Consider the following 19929-nt stretch of genomic DNA (forward strand, 5'->3'; position numbering starts at 1 on the left):
AGGGTCCACTTTGGGGGGTAAACATCACAGTTGACCATGAAGAGAATGAGTAGTACATAAATTTATACCATGACTCATCAGTTCATTTAGCACAGTGCCGTGTTCCAAATCCCTTTGATGCATTACGACAGATGGTTAAACTTCTATTACACATTCAGAAACAATGGCCATATTTTCAGTTGAGAAAGCGAAGAGGGGGAAAAGAGGGGTTTACTTCTTTCTCTGCAAAATACTGATATTCAAACAAATAAACCTATTATACCATCTCCACATGAGATTAGAAGATTATTGAAATAGAGATCTGTTTAGTAAATGTTTACTGCCTTAAACCATATTTTACCTTACCTTCGAGGAAGGTCCGGTTAGAGTCAGTAATAACATCTGGTAATCTTAAGAAGCCAAATGTTTAGTGGGTTTATCTTGTGTGAAGAAAATATTAACTTTCTTTTTCTCCAGTTGGAGTCACTAGTTGTCTTATAGGCAGAATGTTAAGTTGGCATAATGATAATTCATAAGCAATACATTCATATCTAGATTTAAACAATTCAATGTTTGAAGCAATCATACCCATGTTTCTCTCTCTCTCTCTCTCTCTCTCTCTCTCTCTCTCTCTCTGAGAAACATAATTTCCAACACCTGTTTTGTATGTGACTTAAAAAACTACAATTTAACTTTTGACAACCCACAAAAAATAGACTGGGAATTTACTACAAACTAAAAGATATGGTGAAGTAAAAACAAGAGAAAGTTATATAATTGGGCTTCATGTCCTTACAGCTCTATCTGCATTCTCCTGTTTCAAGTGTCGGAGTGATGCATGACACACTCAACTGAATCGAAACATTGTCATGTATATGGAATGTTGCCAGTGACTTACATGCTTCCCACACAATGACAGAAAAAAAAAGGAAATTTGATGGGGCATACATAAAGGGCTTTTTATATAGCCTTATACCATGTTTCATATGCATGCCATTAACATGGACATGAGAAATACATACTTCATTATTAACCCAATGCAACAACAACAAACAAAAATAATACTAATAACTCCTGTATGGAACAGAATGCACTGTCCTCCCAAACCCCTCCCTAACACAATGCAAGGGAAGATGTACTATTAACAGCCCCCACCTCCACTGGTTTAAAAGGAATAAGTGGATTGTTCCGCCCTCCCCAACCAAAGCTCCCTGTAAACAAGTCATAATGGCTTGTTTTTGTCGGAACACGTGCCTGAGTGTGAAGCCTGATTGGGAAGGCCGGCCTCCCATGGGTCAGTGGTAACGACACCACTGTGCTGGGCATTCCCACACTGACCTGGTCCCACAGGGTTGGTTGCCAGTGCCAAAAATTACCAGCACTGAAGGCATATGATCAGTACAGCACTCACAAACGTACTAAGCGACAGAAACACAGACACACAGAGTATATTAAAACACATAGCAACAAGTGACAAATCAACAGGTACATGTTTATGTTATTCACAGGTGACATAAGTTGGCCTTCCATACATTTTTTCTTTTGTTTTGTTTTGTTTTGTTTTGTTTTTGCCCAACTTCTACATTTCCAATTCTCTCACTAAATCCCCAGCCACAGAGGGGCCAACTGATGTGACCTTGCTAAAGTCACTCTATCACCTGGACCTGCTACTATCTCAGTGTTAATCATTTTTTAAAACATTGTCGCCACCACGACAGGTGCAAATCAACAGGAAACTTTCACCCACTCTTCCACCACTCACACACACACATACTGGCAGAACATGTTCTTCAGATTTACTTGGAACCTTCATGAATTGAAGACACGCCACATTGACAACCAAACACAAAACTCAGCATTTTCGACATACTCCAATCTGTCCAGTCCATTGCTAACATCAGCTAACAATCTAACAGGTGCAACCTAAAGAAACATCACTATACAACCATATTGCAGGGTTTCCCAAACTCAAGATACATCACTTGACTTTGGGATGATAGCATTCATAATTCTATGTCCTGCACTACCATGTCAGGGTAGGGAGATATTTTGGAGCACATTTTATTCAACAGGATATCGTTAGCTCTGCATGCTTACAACTGGTCCCCCAAAATCCTGTAATACACTCAGATTTATAACTTTCAGCATCACAAAATAAATCTTAACCAACATAAGCACTTTTCCCCCTCCTAATAGCTCTGCATGTTTGAAGCTGGTCCATTAAAATCCTGTAATACACAGAGATTTAGAACTTTCTGTGTCATGAAATGAATCTTGACCAACATAAACCATTTTCCCTTCCAAACATAATCCTATTATTAAAACTGTCCACTGGCTCTATATGAAATCTTTGCAAGCATCATATACTTTTCCCTTCAAAATATAATTCTATCATTAAAGCTTTCCACTGGTTTTACTTGACAAAATCTTTGCAAGCATCATATACATAGTCAACACATCCTATCATTCCTAGTGGGCAGCTCAGTGGGTACAGACTGGAAGACTGGGGCTTAGCTGGGAGATGGACGCATCACTCCACTGTCTGTTACATTTCCTGTGACAAGGGATGTGTGTCTATGTCTCCAGCCACTAGCAGCGCGAGCAGGGCAGGATGTCTTCAGAGTTTGGGTACACGTCAGGGTGGGGTCAAGACGGTCAAAAGGTGGGGTAGATCATCGTTGTAAGGGGTATGCCATGTACTGTACACCAGGGATGTGGTGGGCATCAGTGATGGAATACTATGTCTGGGCAATTACCCCGGAGCCTTCCCCTGACCCTAACCCCAATCCTAATCCTAACCCTAAACCTAACCCTAACCCTAATCCTAATCTTTACTCTAACCTTACCACTAACCAGTATTTAGCTGGGAGGTAATTGCCCAGGGGGGGGGGGGGGGGGGGGGTAAGTGCCCTGATACGCTATGTCTGATCTTGCTGGGGTGCAAGTGATGTTGGGTGTGACTATCAGATATTAGGATGCATGGGTGGGGTCAATATCAGGGGTGGATCAACTCTAAACACAGGGTGCATATCAAGCTTTAACAAGTGTATGTGAGGATTTCTGTAAAGTGTCTCTATGGTAAAATAAGTGAGGAAAAAACTCCTCTTAGTTTTCAGAACTTCAGACAGCTAAATCTTCTGGTATTCAGAATGAATAAAAGAGTAGCAGCAGGGTAAGAAGCATAATTTAGTGAGATGCTAAATGTGCATGCAGAGATGTGATAAACACAGAAATATTTATTGCCTCCCTTATTTCATCTTTAAAGGACAAGTTCACCTTCATAGACATGTGGGTTGAGTGAATGCAGCAATATTAGTAGAACACATCAGTGAGAGTTTGAGCAAAATCGGACAATCCGTTCAAAAGTTATGAATTTTTGAAGTTTCTGCTCTGTCACGGCTGGATGAAAAGACTACTATAGCTTGTGATGTCACATGAGTACAACGATATAAAGAAAGAATAAAGAAAATTCAACATATTTCCATTTTTCTCGCATAACAAAAGAACACTCGACTTCTCTCTTTCAGAAGGCAGGGGGAATAATATTACCCTTAACATACGTCAGTAGCAAGTCGAAGAAATGTGCACTTTATTCAAAATGTAAAGTTTTGTGAAATTCTCTTTTTATTTCCTTATATAGTTGTACGCATGTGACATCATACACTGTAGTAGTCTTCTCTTCCAGCAGTGACTGCGCATATACTTAAAATATTCATAACTTTTGAACGGATTGTCCAATTTTCCTCAAACTTTCACTGATGTGTTCTACTAATATTGCTGCATTCTCTCAATCCTTATGTATATGAAGGTGAACTTGTCCTTTAATATCAGCTTGGAATAAAAATAGACACATTTTCATTTCTTGGAAAGGTACACACATAAGAAATATCATGAGCGTGGGGGTAGCAAGCACAAAATTATTTCCATGTGCCTTTAAAGGTTGACTCTTCATCTGATAAGGCCTACTATAACCACGCTTTTTCTAATTTTAGACATCTCAGAATTTCCTACTCTAACTGTTGGCAAGGTACATGTACGTGTAAGTGCAGTTGAGTAAAATAAGGCAGTGTGGTATTGGAACAGAGGGACAGTGATTGGTGTAGGCCATTCTCCCATATATCCTCTACTATAATTCTTTGAGTGGTGATTATTACACCTTTTTCTTATCACGCTTTAGTTGAAAGTTGCCAACCTGAAGTGACTGGTTTCCCTCAAGTTCCTGAAGGCATGTGAATGAAATTGTTCAGATATCACATATCTGGGAAAGTGATTTTCCGTCTCTATCTGTCTGAAATCGGGCAAGTTCACATTTCACGCTACAAATTCCAACACACTGCAAATGTAGTCTCCCAGTGTGAATTAATCATTTCCAGCTGTTGTGAGTCATACAGACACTAAGCTACTGATACTAATTTCCAATTAGTCTGAATGTGGAAGCTTGGAAGACACAATGAAGACAACTCTCTTTCCTTTGTCTGAGTGCAATCCATTCCCTACCAGACTTTGAAATCTCCATTCACTTTGTACGGGGCTCATCAGGTTCTGAAATGCAATAGGTTAATGCCACCTTTTCCCTTTCCTTCAGGAATCTGAGCAGGGTGGGCCAGTAGGGAAGATATCGCGATATTAACCTCGGATGAAACTGTCCTTTGTGGATCAAACTATCAGGACATGATGGCTAAACCCACACTTTCTCTTCCTCTCAAGTAGTAGAAGGAAGGAAGGAAGGAAGGAAAGAAATGAGGTAATCAGCTGCATAAATATATCTGGGAGAAGGTTCCTGAATGATGATTGGACTGCATGCGGAGGACACTACGGTGGAGCAGGGGTAGAGGTAGATGACCGGAGCTTCAGTCAGTCAGTCAGTGTTGGGTGACGTTCTGTCTTGATGATGATGAAGAAAGATGGGGGGGGGGGGTGGGTGGTGGTGCTATGGAAGAGGCTTGTTCGATGGATTTTTTTTTCTCTCAAGAAAAGAAATCAATGAACATAGATGGGGACCTATGTGGATATTCCAGGCTTCATGAAAATGACAGGAGTCACACGAAGGGATGAGATAAGGGCAAAAAGAAATTAATAACATATTTCCCTTCAAACACCTTCTATGGAAGCATACTCAAGACTAATCTTCATCTGGTTAAGTTGTGAACAGGAGCCATCTTTGAATGCTGAGTTCACAACCTCCATATTCTGGTCTAATGACCTGATGTGTCATGTCAATGCAAAGGGCCACAAGAAGACGCTTCTATTTTCAGGTTTATGATCTTGGTACAAAATCGCAGTCCTAGTGTCGAAAGGCTAGACAGAGAGAGAGAAAGGCCTACTAACATTCTTGAGAACTTGACCTGGATAATCAGGGCAACAAGTTGTAATGGGATAACTGGCAATGGGGCAAGGACATTTAGATAAGCTCTACAGATTTTTTTCCCTTCTTCTTCTTCTTCTTCTGTTTTTATGTTATATACTCCCTCTGTCTGTAGAGTTAGCCCAGTTTAGTGATAATTAATGATAGAGCCAAGGTGCCAACATGTGCTTGATCAGATTAAATCAGATTTGATTTACTCCTGACCCTTTGACCGAGAGTCTGGGAGGTGATAATGCACAGGCCTCGGTCAGTCACTGGTCTGGAGGATTGTAGTGGAGCAGTTCAACAGTTCAGTGTACCTCAAGGGTTATCCTATTACATGAGTTATTGCTACAAATTGAAGCAAGAAGCACTTACTTCTCTGAATTACCAGTGGGAAGTCTCTAAACATGGATTTATAATGAAAAAAAAATGGCAGGTTTTTAAGACTACTTCTGCTTCATAGTATCGCAATAATTGAATGGTAAATGATGTGCTACTTTAATATAAAGAAATTGGGGGTTTTTTTCTTATCAAACTTCTGTTATGGCTTTGTGAAACAATTATAAATACATGTTTTAAAAAAAGCACAAACTTGTAATAATTCTTGTGTATCTGGTCAAGTAAATTCATAATGACCTTGACCTTTGACCATGTCCTCTACCTCTATAGGGGGTAAATTGGCCACCCTTTAAATAGTCATCCTTGCATAAGTAGACCAATGCTACAAAATTCATTTGCTCTGTCAAAGAAAAACGAAGGAAAATTAAGCATAGAAAAAAAGTAGACTTTTATATGGACCTATTGCAATCTTGACAAAGATATAAACTCAAAAATACCTGTAACAATAACAAGAGAATCATGACCAATCATGCTCCTGACACCCTTAGGGCAGATACCAGTTAACGATGGTTCAAATGAACCAAAATCTTAAACCATCAAATCAAAAGAGTAAAGATATCAGTCACTCACTCATTTACGTAATCAAACTTTCTTTTATGTTTTTGATAACAAGCTTGAATGTTAAGAAAAGAATGTTCCTTCACTGCAATCCATGGCATTGCTCATTACAACTCTCTATGTCTCATTGTGTTATTTTCAGATGACCTTGGTCTCCTTATGTGCAGAATTAAATGCCAAACTAGCTTATTTACAGAACATTTCCTTCACTCATTTTCAAACCTGAAGACAGTTTGATCCCTATAAAAGTGAATGTGTATGCCATTTGAGTTGCATTTCAACCTTGTAGATGAAAATCTGATGAGGAAAAGGGGGGGGGGGGGCTTGTGATTAGGGCTACGCCCATAAACAGTCAGTCATCACTATTGCCCTGTAGTAACACATGCTAGTTTGATGACACACACGCACACGTGCACACACACAGATGCACATGTATGTATACATACACATTACAACATACATACACATTTGACCTTTCGTGGGGTATATGACACATAATATATGACGCACACAGATTAACCACATCTCGATGAACCCATGACTTCTACACAGAGCTCAATTCAGAGAAGCACTGTAAAGGTTCATTCGTGTTGACCATGGTGAGGAGATTGAAGGAAAAATATTCACAGAATCTGACATCCAGCTCCTGTTCACTATCAGTAAAAATGAATGAAACTCTAAATCATATGTTCATACAACTTTTGTTGTTCCAAAACTTGTTGAAAGCACTTACACTTTCACTCTGTTGTATGGTTCCTTGCATATAGGCCTATAGATACAGTGTATGTACAGCGTATGTGTAAATGTATGCTATCTATACATGTTACAGAATATATGGCTCCTTTTATTTTTTTTTACCCCCTTTCACATTCTGCTTTTCTGTTTCTACTTCTCCTGTAGGATTTAAAAAAAAAAATTATGATTTTCACACAACTTTTCCAGGAAAAAGAAGTTCATCGAAAGTCAAATTAAAATAAGTCGTCTCTTTTGTGCAAAACTAACTGTGCACTATGGAAGATTTGTCACAATCATGCAGCCGAAATGGCCATTCTCAGATGCTACAAGGATGACGTATTCATTCAATTATTTACATTCATATTGGCAGAACCTCCCACCTTGTAGATCTGACTGTTCCTAATTCTAACTGATCATTTTCATTGTTTTTCTTTTCATTGATTGATCATTCAAAAAAAAATAAAGGTAAATTCTCTGATAGATAAATTGTGTTTACTCAGCACACTATATCCCTCTCGTCTCTCACTCTCTCTCTCTCTCTCTCTCTTGCTCTCTCTTTCTATTTAGGTCATTCTGATCTGTCACGCATCCTGCACAATCCATCACTAGACATGGATATCAAGGCATCCATTCCGTATTGCAATCACGACTTTGCAATATACATTTCTGAGCGAACACCAACGGTAATGGAAAATGGCATAATCACTGTAGAGGATCGAAATGATCTGAACCTGAACCCTCTCCAAGATTTCACAACTCCCCCTGAACGTGTTCCCCAAAGATCAGCTGCGCTTCATCTAAACGGGAAAAATTGTCACCCTGCCCTGAATATCTAAAATTAGGCATGTACAGCATTTTGGATCCAGCTCATCGTTTGGCGTACAACTTTTTTTCCTTCTCTTTTCAAACGGTACATCTGATCATGGCCCCAGGCCAGAAACTTTTTTTTTTTTTTTTTTTTTGGGGGGGGGGGACTTTTTTTTTCCTCAAAAGCCACTAGGGTTAAACCCATCTAGTCTGAGAAAACCACATTTCTAAAGTTTGATGCGACATCTCTTTATATAACTTTTTAATATTGCAGTATGCTAAGGGCTGAAAATGCATCTTTGGTGGAAAACAGTATTCTTACTTTTCCTGCAATAGACATTAGTAGTAAAAGAAATTAGGAAAACAAATTTTCACTGAAACCGGCAGTATTTTTGGATTTTTAAAAAAGTGTAAAATACTGGTACTACAAGGAAAAAAACAACAACCAACTTACAACTGGCATCTCTGAAATACTGCATCCTTTTATATTGCATTTGATGACAAATTTCTGTGCTTGATAGGACTTTAATCAAAACAGAGCAAACTTGAAGATGGTGTAGAATGGCTCTTTAATTTGGCTAAAATTTTGGTTCAGTCTGGTTCATGGTTACTGTAAAGGGAGGGGGGGGGGAGGGTTATACAGTGGAACAACAAAGAAAGGCACGTCCCGAAAGAATGACATAGAAAAACACTACTGCTAATACCCTCAGCAATTTCAAGGTAACAGCTCAAGACTGTAAATTCTGGGTAGTGTTGATACACAAGGTATTTTTAGTTTACCATAAAATCTGAGGATCTTTATTTCTGCTGGTTACTGTAAGGCCATTATACTGGTTTTGAAAAAAGTTTCAAAAGCAATATTTATCACATATTCTGGCTTTACAAGCAGAAATATGATTCTTTTTTTTTTTAAGAATTCTTTTGCTTGTTACTTGACCTGCTCATGAAATGAAAGAAATCTGTACCACTCTCCACCACTGACCAATGTTAAAGCATCACATGATCCATTCCACAATGTTTTCCAGCAGTTAATATCCAGACATCCTAATGGTCATACAACAGTATCTATATCAATATCAATATCCGACATTAGAATTACAGTCAGATTTGCTGTGAAAAAAAAATTTCAACATTTGTTGTGTCACTGCTGGCCTCCAGGGACATCCTGGTGGTAGTGTCGCTGCCCTGAAAGTAGTAGATGACAGGTTCAATTTCTGCTGGTTCCTTTTTCTGACATGTTTGTTAAAATGTAAATCAGCAGTTGTGATCTTAAAAAAACAAACAAACAAACAAACAAACAAACAAACAAACAAACACAGAGAGGGTGACAAATGATAACAACTTCTTACACCAAATCTCCCCTCAGCATTAACATTCTCTATCTATCGGTGTCAGATGTGATGAAACTATCATCACAATATCAATATCAACATAATTAAGAGTTAATTCGAAATATTCAGGAGAGAAGCCTACATTGTGGAGTCCTGACTTCCAGGTCAACCTCAGCAGGAGAAATGTGATAGAGGGCAGCAGCTACTATAAGTCTCACTCACCATCCTCACTCGTCGTCGTATTGACTGTTGGACTGAACGGGCCCGTCTCGTTGGCGTTGTTCACCACGGCTATGGTCACCACGTACCGCGTGAAGGGCTTTCGGTCCTGTATCACTGTGCTCTGGATAAGATCAGAATGAGACGGGCCAGAGAGGTTTACTTATTGCAGGCAAGCTGTGCTGCTGTGGAACTGAGCTGACAGCCTGAGCCACAAGAGAGAGCCCACATACCTTAATTCAGCTTCAAATTGAGAAAAAAAAATCAAATTGGGATGACATCTAAAACTGCATGCTGAATGTGTTGAGAAAATCTGTGACAAATATGAACAAGGTTGTACATTTTGGAATTTGTGCCACTTAAGCTAACAACCTCAGCACACTTCTACGCGTGTTCTTGTTATCATGTGACCGTTATCACTTTAAATGTCTAGTACCTGCTGCCATTTGTACATAAACTGTCACAAATTTCACATCTTCTGGAGACAAACATTATTATCATTTTATCAGTTCAAGGCATATTGTAATTATGTTCTGATGAACACCTTCAAGAAACCAATTACTGCCACTGAAACAAATCAAAACAAAAGAAAATCCATAGTTTGGCTATTTTATATCCAAAACATGACACACAAGACTGGTGTGAGCTATGCATGTAAAATATGCACACATTTTGCACTGAGAGTGGAAGATACTTAAAGACAAAATTTGCTCTTTCATATCATTTGATTTGAATTTTTTGTGTAAATATGCAGCAGTAAGAGCAACTAGATGACTAACATGTAATTTAGTACTACTATTAAATGTTGTTTATCAGTAGAGCTGGTAGTGAAATGAGATATTCCTTGCAATGATGAATGAGAATATGCAAAAACTTTCCTTTATCAAATCAGCGTTTAATACCACCGCAACTTCTGCTCTTTCACATTAGAGATCTACACTGCATTCCACCTGCCTCAGGAGCATTTGATTTCCAAAAATGTCAAGTGTTTTTTTAACATGACCAAACTGCGACTGACGTGCAAAGCCATTTTAGAACCGCACCGACACTATTTCTGTACGTGACCCTAAACAACACCTTGTAAATAAGGGCATCATCTGCAGGAAATACGACATTCACTGCACGTACGGCGCGAACAACATAAATCGTTTTTCCCACGTTCACTGGTTAAGGAGGAGCTTTTTATGGACGCAATATTTGTCTTTAAACATGTCACTAGCAGGGTCATTCTGCATGTCAAGCGGAGCACAAAAACCGCGGAAAAGTCGGGGGAGGGGGGGAAAAAATAATTACAGCAGGAAGTGCAGTTGAACTAATTTCGCGTAGAAACCTGCATCTGCAGTTTGGAGAAGGAAAGGGGGGTTTGTCAACAGTTGGAACAGGTTTCATTGCGGGGAGGGTGACGGGGAGAGGGGAGCGTAGTCTGGCGCACACGCGCAGGCGGGAAGCCTTAAATGAAAATGGATTCCCCCCAAAATAGTCAAGGAAGTTTGGCTCCTTACAAACACTGAGCCTCAAACTCAGAGAGAGAGATGGGGGGGGGGAAGAAACAGAGAGAGAAAAAGAGGGATAGAGAGAGAAAGAGAGGGAGAGAGAGAGAGAGAAAGAGAGAGCAGTGATAGCAACAAAGTGGTTTAAAGGATGTGACCTCACATTTTTCGCTGAGAACCATTTATTTTTTGTAGTCCAGTGAAAATGTTTCATTCACTTCCCTCCATGCCCTTGCTACAGGTCTATACACATTTTCTCAATCTATATATAATTATAAATCAATTGATATCAGATTCAAGCCTAACACAGCAGAAACTTTTTTTTTCCAACCTTGGCCACTGGCTACTGGCATGGACCTAGCTATTTGAAATATATTTTCAAAATTAATCACAAAACTTGGCCAATGAATTCAATTTGTTTCAAAGATGGGGACAAGTAACAAAGGAAATGGTGAAACATACATAAATCAAAAATCTGATGACAATATTAAATCATTTAAAAACAAAAAACAGATTAAATTGTCTGTTGTCATAGATACAATACTGACATGATCACAACATAGGTTGGCTAAGCAAGAACACCATCACTGTGCCTCAGAACGTAACATATATAACATAAGTGCTACTACACTGGTGCTGATATCTCATCTCACTAACTTTGAAAGCCCTACATGGGCTATTGTAAAAAAAGAAGCTTCTGTGTGATTAAATTTTTTGCTCTTGGCCAGGTAAGGTAATTTTTGCACATTTTTAATGTCATGGACATTTATGACAATTGAGCAAGCACTTCAAACATCTCACCATTGCAACCTGTGACAGCACATACTATGGTATAGGGTAACTGGTCTAAATTGGCTTGCATTTATTTTAGCACTATTTTCATGTCACACAACTTTGCGAAAATTGCTATTGGAGTTCCCCTAACAAATAAAAAATTAGTAACTACAGATTTGATGTTTTTCATTAGCTGATGAGTGTGACCTCTAACCCTTGACCTTTCAACATGATATACGTGTACCTCTGTGCTGGGTCCCAGCTCGATGACCTGGCTGCCTGGTGACACCATGACCTTGTACTTCTTGAGGACACCCCGGATGCTGTTGGGCGAGGGCGGCTTCCACGAGATAGCGATGGCATTGGGGCCCTGGGCGACCACTGTCACGTTCTTGGGAGGTTCCGTTGGTCCTGAAAGATTTGTCATTAATCCACATACGTGAAGCTCTTTGTCTCATGTACAAATATTGTACCTCATTGCAAAAGTAAGAATTAAAGATCACGTTTTACACAGAACGTCATGCACAAGAAAAGCAGGAACAGACATTCAGGATGTAGTTTACACATGTTTTGTCTATCAACGAAGGAGGCGAGTATGTAGCCTTTTCTTGTGGTAAATATAACTCTATGCTATCAGTTAAGTAAATCAAATCAGTCTCTGTTTTGAAAACACCAGCACAAGATGCATACATTGTATAAATAATCTCTGAAGACAGCTTGAAATGTGTGCATCTACAAGATTACAGAGTAGCTTGAAACACAAATCTGGGACAAATTGAATAATCCACTTCCAAAATCTACAGTGATTAGGTTTTTTTTAAAATTTATCTGTTTTCTGATGCAGACTGACATGAGTATAGAAATATCGACTCTTGTGAATCAAGCATTTAATGTGAATCAGGCATTTAATGTGAATTAAGATTCAACAGTTGGTGTTTGTTTATCAATCCAACCTGTTGACAGAAAATGCAACCCTGGCATACGCCACGGCATCTCAAAACGGTGATGAATACTTTAAAACAAAGTCTTATATCACGACAGCAATTTGGATCATGATCAAAGTCTTGTCATTTGCTCCTTCCTTGGCCAAAACTTAACCTCTCTAATCAAAATCTATCTGTAAGCTGATTTTTGCTAAACACTGCCAACATACACAAACACACATGCATGTAAGATGCTTCAACCAGGGATATGATGGTTTGTTCGAGGTATCCGGGCAATTTCCATTATTTGTTCCTGAATTTTTTTTTTCTTGATAAATTGACTAATTGATATTGAAAATGATAAAAATGATAATCAAATTCAGTATAATTATGTAGTAAGTAAAAAAATTAGGCTTCATGTAGTATATATGTGCATAAACAACAATTGATTGATTGACTGAGAGCATACAATCCAGGATACGTGTAAAAATTGTCAAATTTTCCTATTTGAATAGTGAGAAAATAATTCATCTACAAACAGGTCCTAAATATGCAGAACTGGCAGGTGCAACACATAACTGTACCCCTAAAGTACCCCTAGGGCCATAAGAGGGTGCTTTTAATTCTAAATACTCTGAACAAATGGTATATGTCTAGTGTAAAATGTATCCCCAATTGCTTGGAGTGAGACACTACATTATCCCCTACCGAAGCCGTTTACGAGGACACACACACACACTACAAAAAAACAAATGCACACAGGCAAAATGCTAACTCCTTTACAAAGTTATATCTTCACTATTAAGCTAGCATCTCACTGCATATCAAGGACTGCCACAGCAAAATATGAAAGTTTCCATGACCTTCTCAAAATGGTAGCATTGCTCTCTAAAAATTACATCACAGGAAACAATCTAATGAACCTCTAACTACATTCTGCATAAAAAAGCACTCGGAGAGTGCAGACCTCCATCAAGCAGCTCATTTCCATCCATACACACATACATGTACAGAAGGTATGAAAATTGCCCTTATTTCCCAGTGATAAAGAAGCCTTTCTGTTGTGTCTCAGAATCTATCTAATCAACACCTTACTGCATGCTGCATCTTGAACGCATGCTCAGTGTACATATACAACCCTCAAATATGTGCAGCTTGAACTCCCTCATTTGTTGGCCCTGTTTTGACACTGATAATCATTCCACAAAAAATGAAATTAAAAGTACCCTAGATCCAGACGGTTATCTGTATCACTACCAAAATTTAATCATCTGTTCCATGTGACATCATCAACTTTTCCTATAAGTTGCATCCAAATCCATTCACAACTTTCGGGGTTATTTTTCAAACAGACAGACAGATAAACAAATGAACAAACCAATGCCGACAAAAACATAACCTCCTGGGCGGAGGTAATAAATCAAAAGACAGACTCTTTCCATGAATGAGTTGTTGCCATGTTTGAAAGTCATTCGAAGAGCCCAAAATGAGCCCTTAAATGTAGCTCACCTTGGCTATCATTTACATTGCAAATATGTGTGACTTTTGTATCATATGACAAAAAGAGTTTGTTGCACACACGACTTTAGCAAGCACATTCCCTCACCATTATTGCCGCTGTTTGCCAAGTTTTAAGACATTATCAGTTCTTTGAGCACAACACCAACAGCACGTTTTTAAATTTTCAAAGGTTGTCAGTGAGTCACTATTTTATAGACAGCTGGTATGGAGTCTTTCACACCGAGAAGACCTTCATTTGTTCAAACACATGTGCTTTCTCTGGCAAAGATGTCATGCATGCACAATTTCTTGACTTTTAAAATCTTGTATATAGGGCTATCCCCTCATTGACCTCATCGTTTTATAACTCGCAAAAGAATTGTGGAGCTTTCACATGATGATCTGTGACTGTGATATGCCGACACATTCCTTCACACTGGCCTTCGAGTCTTATCAAATACAATGCACAATGCAATTTTGAAGTGTCTTCATACTCTAGAGGAGGAAATACACAGAATTCCACACAGTGGTTGGCTAAGGCCTCAATCAGAAATTTGAGTGAACATTCTCATCTCAATCATTCAATGCAGATGATAGGTGCACAAGGGAACACACAGAATGTGCCATCCATATGGTTTGAAATACTATTGAGGGACTGATAAACTTTAAAAAAAACTAGAAATATCACTTAAGGTGATTAATACCCCCGCCCCGTGACGACAGTCTTACCCAAGGAATGATCTTTCCTTGATCTTCTGCCATTTAAATGCCGTTACCATGGCAACGCAGCTTCCGACACGTCCGAAAAATATGTCTTGCACATCTTCCCACCAAGACTATTGTGTGTGCCACATTTCATAAGCTTTTGTCAAAAACTGAGGAAGTAGTTCAATCCACAAGATCTTTCCTTGATCTTCTGCCATTAATATGCCGTTACCATGGCAACGCAGCTTCCGACACGTCCAAAAAATATGTCTTGCACATCTTCCCACCAAGACCAATGTGTGTGCCACATTTCATGAGCTTCAGTCGAATACAGAGGAAGTAGTTCAATCCGCAAGATCTTTCCTTGATCTTCTGCCATTTATATGCCATTACCATGGCAACGCAGCTTCCGACACGTCCGAAAAATATGTCTTCCACATCTTCCCACCAAGATCAAGGTGTGTGCGACATTTCATAAGCTTTGGTCAAAAAACTGAGGAAGTAGTTAAATCCGCAAGATCTTTCCTTGATCTTCTGCCATTAATATGCCGTTACCATGGCAACGTACTTTCGGGTACTGTCAAAAAATGCGTCTTGCACATCTACAACCAAAGGCACACATCTGTACCAAGTTTCATGGAAATTGGGCAAAAACTGAGGAAGTAGTTTGCAACACAAAATTTTCCATCATTTTGGCTCATAATATGTGAGCTGTTACAATGGCAACATACTTTTTGTCACTGTCAAGAAATGTGTCATGCTGACCTATATCCTAAGACAAACATTCAATATGAATTCCATGAGAATTGGAAGAACACTGATGAAGCAGTTTTGCCATGAAGCATTTTGCCCTATATTTTACCAATAACATGTCGTTACCATGGCAACGCACTTTTTGCCACTGCGGAAATATGTGTCTTGCACATTAACATATTCAGATGAACATCTGTACCTAATTTCATAAAAATTGATCAAAAACTGTGGGAGGAGTTCGCGACGCAAGATTTGAACCCATTTTTGCCCATAATATGCCGTTACCATGGCAACGTACTTTTGGGTACTGTCAAAAAATACGTCTTGCACATCTACAACCCAAGGCACACATCTGTGCCAAGTTTTATGGGAATCGGTTGAAAACTGAGGAAGTAGTTCGCGACGCCCGACCGCCCGACCGACCGCCCGACCGACCGCCCGACCGACCGCCCGACCGACCGCCCGACCGACCGCCCGACCGACCGCCCGACTGCCCGACCGACCGCCCGACCAACCGTCCGCTGATTCCTATATACCCCCTTCAAACTTCGTTTGGCGGGGGTATAAAAAGGGGGGGGGGATCAATAAACCAGAGGATAAAATAGTCTGTATACTACCAACAACAAAAACCATCAGTATCATATGTGGTGCATCATTACATTACCCATAGGCCTATAAAGTCAAAGGTCATAAAAGGAAGAAAAATATGCATACAGCTGACTTTGGCAATGTAACCTTGACAGAATTCTGTTTTTATTCTGTTTTTGAATATTTTTCTTGATATGAAGTAGAAAAATCATATGTAGATTTAAAGCCTAACATGTGACAAATTCATTGCAGATCTGCCAAAAACAATCAAACAAACAAAAAAATTACTTTCCCAACATTATATGGCCTTCATGATGATGCATCACTAATGTACATGTACATGTATATTATGTCAGTAAGACAAAATACTTAAATGGTAAATTTTCTCACTCATTATTAAAGAATATAAGGTAGATATTGTCTTCAGACAGTGACTTGTCATTTTAGTAATTAGTAGTAGTTATAATAATATTACATATGACATACATGTATGCAGGTTCTGTACACCACATTTCCCTATGTGCCACATATTACCACAATTTTCTTTCCTGCGTGTTTTTTTTTTTTTAGCATTGCATAAATAATTAGACTATCTTCTATTGATTGCTTTTAAAGATGCCATTTGATTAATTGGTGCCATTTGTTATAAAATAGTACAAAAATGTTCTCCAAATGATTCAACATATCAAAATGTCCTGCCCATGGGCAAATATTACAAACTGTCCACCCTCTCACAGTTACTTTCATCCTACTGCTGAATGGCATAATATCAGCATAATAAAGAAATGCATGATTCTCCCTCACTCTCACCCATACAAAAAATGAATAAATGAATAGATAAATAAATAAATAAATGAATAAATAAATGAATAATTAAATAAATAAATAAATGAATAAATAAATAAATACATGAATAAATAAATAAATAAAAGAAAGAAGAAAAAAATGGAAGGTATTAAAATTTGGGGTAATGAACGACTCACTGGCTGGCGCCGTGCGGATGAGAGTGGATACAGGACTGTCCTTGTAGTAGCCGGTGGAAAAGTGCGCCCTCACGTGGAAGAAGTAGTACGAGAATGGCTGGAGGCCGGTAACGGTGTAGGTGGAGCTGTTGCCTGGAGGTGGGTTGTCGGCTGTCTGCCACTGGTACGTCTCATTTCCAGCACTACGAATGTCAAAACGAATGCAACGTAATCATGATTTTTTTTGTCGATACTTTTTAATCATGATGGTAATGATGATGATGATGAGAGCTGGTTTCATTATTGATATTATTATGATAATGATGATATGCATAAGAATATCATTAATAATATAGTAGGAAAGTATTTTTAAAAAAGGACAAAAAAGGTGAGGAAGACAGTTTCTACAGTCACAAGACACAACCCAGAGCCTAGAGCCTTGATGTCTTCAAGAAGAATCTTCAGACTTTTCTTTTTAATGCCAATCTGTGACTGAATTTTGTTGCTAAGTGCTGTGAAACCAGTCATTGACTGTGTAAGAGCACTATATAAATGATCTGATTGTATTGTATTCCATTGTATATATGTAGATAATCACAACCAAGGTTGAATAACTGCAAAATGATCTGTCTCGCATTATCAAGGAAACATTCATGGACCTACACGTATGTCATTCCAGTACATCAGAAAAGTACAAATATCAACTAATGGATATTGCCTATAAATCAGATCAGTGACAATTTCTTCAGAGGTACAAACAGTACAGGCACCCTCCATAAGTATTTACACACATTATACCTATTATAGTAACTGTTGCACTATCTTTTTTGGTAAGAATCCAATTTCAATTTTTTGTTTGTTGAAATTCTTTATACCTAATTTGTCTTTGATTCAAACATGACCTTTAATTTCCAATCTCTCTGTCTCTGATTCAAATATGACTTTAAATTTCCAGAGAAATGTGCCTAATGAAGATCGAAGATCATTCCTTAATGGCTCATTAAAAGAGAGGAGCATAAAAATGATCCTTACAGACATGTTGTGAGGAATATTTTAAAAGCCAAGCCCCCCCCCCCCCCCCCCTCTTCCCCCTTCAGGGATGTGCTCGTAATCAGATTATCAGTCGCGGCAGAAGAAAGGTAAATTCAGAGCCATTTCAGAGTAGTCCGCAGGATCGAATGACATTTCCATTTACGACGAGCTACGCTTTTTTTTTTTTTCATGCATCGGCTTGCAGGCTGTAGTCATGGCAACGGTGCAGGCAGCACGTTGTCGAAGATGTTGGCAAATAATACGGGAGAAGAAGTAAGAGGGATGGAGGGGTGGACAGCCACGCTGCCAGCGATGACAAGTGCAAGGAGAGATTCTGCTTGTTTAACCCTGCGAATTCTCGGTCCCACAAACCACACAGGAAAGCATGGATGCCCAGATTAGTTATGGACGTGTTGTGATCACGCTACTGGAGGTGCGAGAACTACGTAGTTTGCGACATTACTCCGACATGTTGGCAAAACATTGGCATGCTCTGACATATGCCGCTGATCATGAATATAGCAAAAAGTGCTTTATGAGCAGAGAGGACATGTATGACTTCCACACAGGTAATGATGGTGGACTATAATGGTTTAGAAAATGCTGTTAGTCAGGGATGCGTGAGGAGAGAGGAGAAAAAAAGATCTTGTCACCTCAATGTTACATGCTGTCCAGCCTATGTATATATATTTTTTTTGGGGGGGGGGGGGGGGCGGGGGCAGATCTCCCCTCATTGTCTCCAAAATCCTGACTCTTTATTTCCTTGCTAGGTTATCATAATGAAGTTGAGGTTCACAGAGTAAATGATGGCTGTACAATTGTAAACTGCACATCCTTTTTTTTTTGGACACAACATGACTTTTTTTTTAGACGAATAAGGCTCATATTCGGTACACTAGTCTCCTTTGCTGCTTTATTTTGCACAAGTTCTACAATTTCAGACTTTCATGCAGCTTTACACATTTCATCACTTAACCCGTTGAGGACAAGTCCCGAGTATACTCGGGCAGGGGTCTATGGGAAATGCGTGTTGTAGTAAAATCAGTCCGTCCTCAACGGGTTAAGATTGATTTTAGCGAATTTTCTCAAAACTGCATTAGTTTGTTTTACGTTCAGATAAAAGATATCATTTTTGTCAACCTTCTACAACCATCTCAAGATTTTAATACTAGAGACTGTTTCATGCTTTCATTACAAAGAAGTATGAATAAGTAAATGTCTTCTGCTGTCACTGTGAAAAGGACGAGGGGAACTGCTAAGGTTTTAAAATCTCTATACAGAAAGTACTGGTGTCATATTGGAAAAGAGGAAAGGGCTTTGCAAAGGTTTGAATAGATGACCATGCAGGTTCTGGTTTGCTTATTTGTTTGTTGTTGTTTTTTCCTCTCTTTCTTTCTTTAGCTTGAAAAAGGTAAAGAGAAACAGACAGAGAGAGATAGACAGAGAGAGAGAGAGAAAGAGACAGCTTTCAATTGGTAATAATTCAATTCTTTAAGTAGACAGGTACATTGTATTGCTGCAGTTTGAGTGTAGAAAGCATAAATGACATGAAAGCTACCCTACAATGACTGCAACACTGAAAACTGAAGTCAGAGTAAAGGGGAAAATGGAATAGTTTAAACTGTATGACAGTTATATCCTTTGGGATTTTTATAAGGCATTTAATCATTCTACTACAGTTGTATAAGAACAACAAAAAAAGTTGACTTTTGCAAGGAAATTGTCTAATTAAAATAACTGTTAAGTAACTCTGTATCATGCAGAATGACATAATTACCACACACAAAAAGAGGGATAGAGCTGCTATGTTTTCATGCTCAACATCTT

At 38.8% G+C, this 19929-nt stretch overlaps 1 protein-coding gene across 1 annotated transcript in view; it reads right to left on the reverse strand.

Moving 5' to 3' along the window:
• Positions 1-16351: 16351 nt before the first annotated feature.
• The window catches only part of LOC139745216 (uncharacterized), a 90018-nt gene continuing 86440 nt past the window's right edge, over positions 16352-19929 (reverse strand). Inside the window, exons 6-7 of the mRNA XM_071655620.1 lie at positions 17092-17273; positions 16352-16362 (exon numbers count right to left, since the gene is read on the reverse strand). Coding sequence (XP_071511721.1) covers positions 16352-16362; positions 17092-17273 — 193 coding nt within the window. The remainder of the gene's footprint in view (positions 16363-17091; positions 17274-19929) is intronic.

Source organism: Diadema antillarum, unplaced genomic scaffold, assembly GCF_040938485.1.
Source record: "Diadema antillarum isolate AM-2024a unplaced genomic scaffold, OU_Dant_1.0 seq00001241_RagTag, whole genome shotgun sequence".
In the NCBI taxonomy this organism is placed as follows: domain Eukaryota; kingdom Metazoa; phylum Echinodermata; class Echinoidea; order Diadematoida; family Diadematidae; genus Diadema; species Diadema antillarum.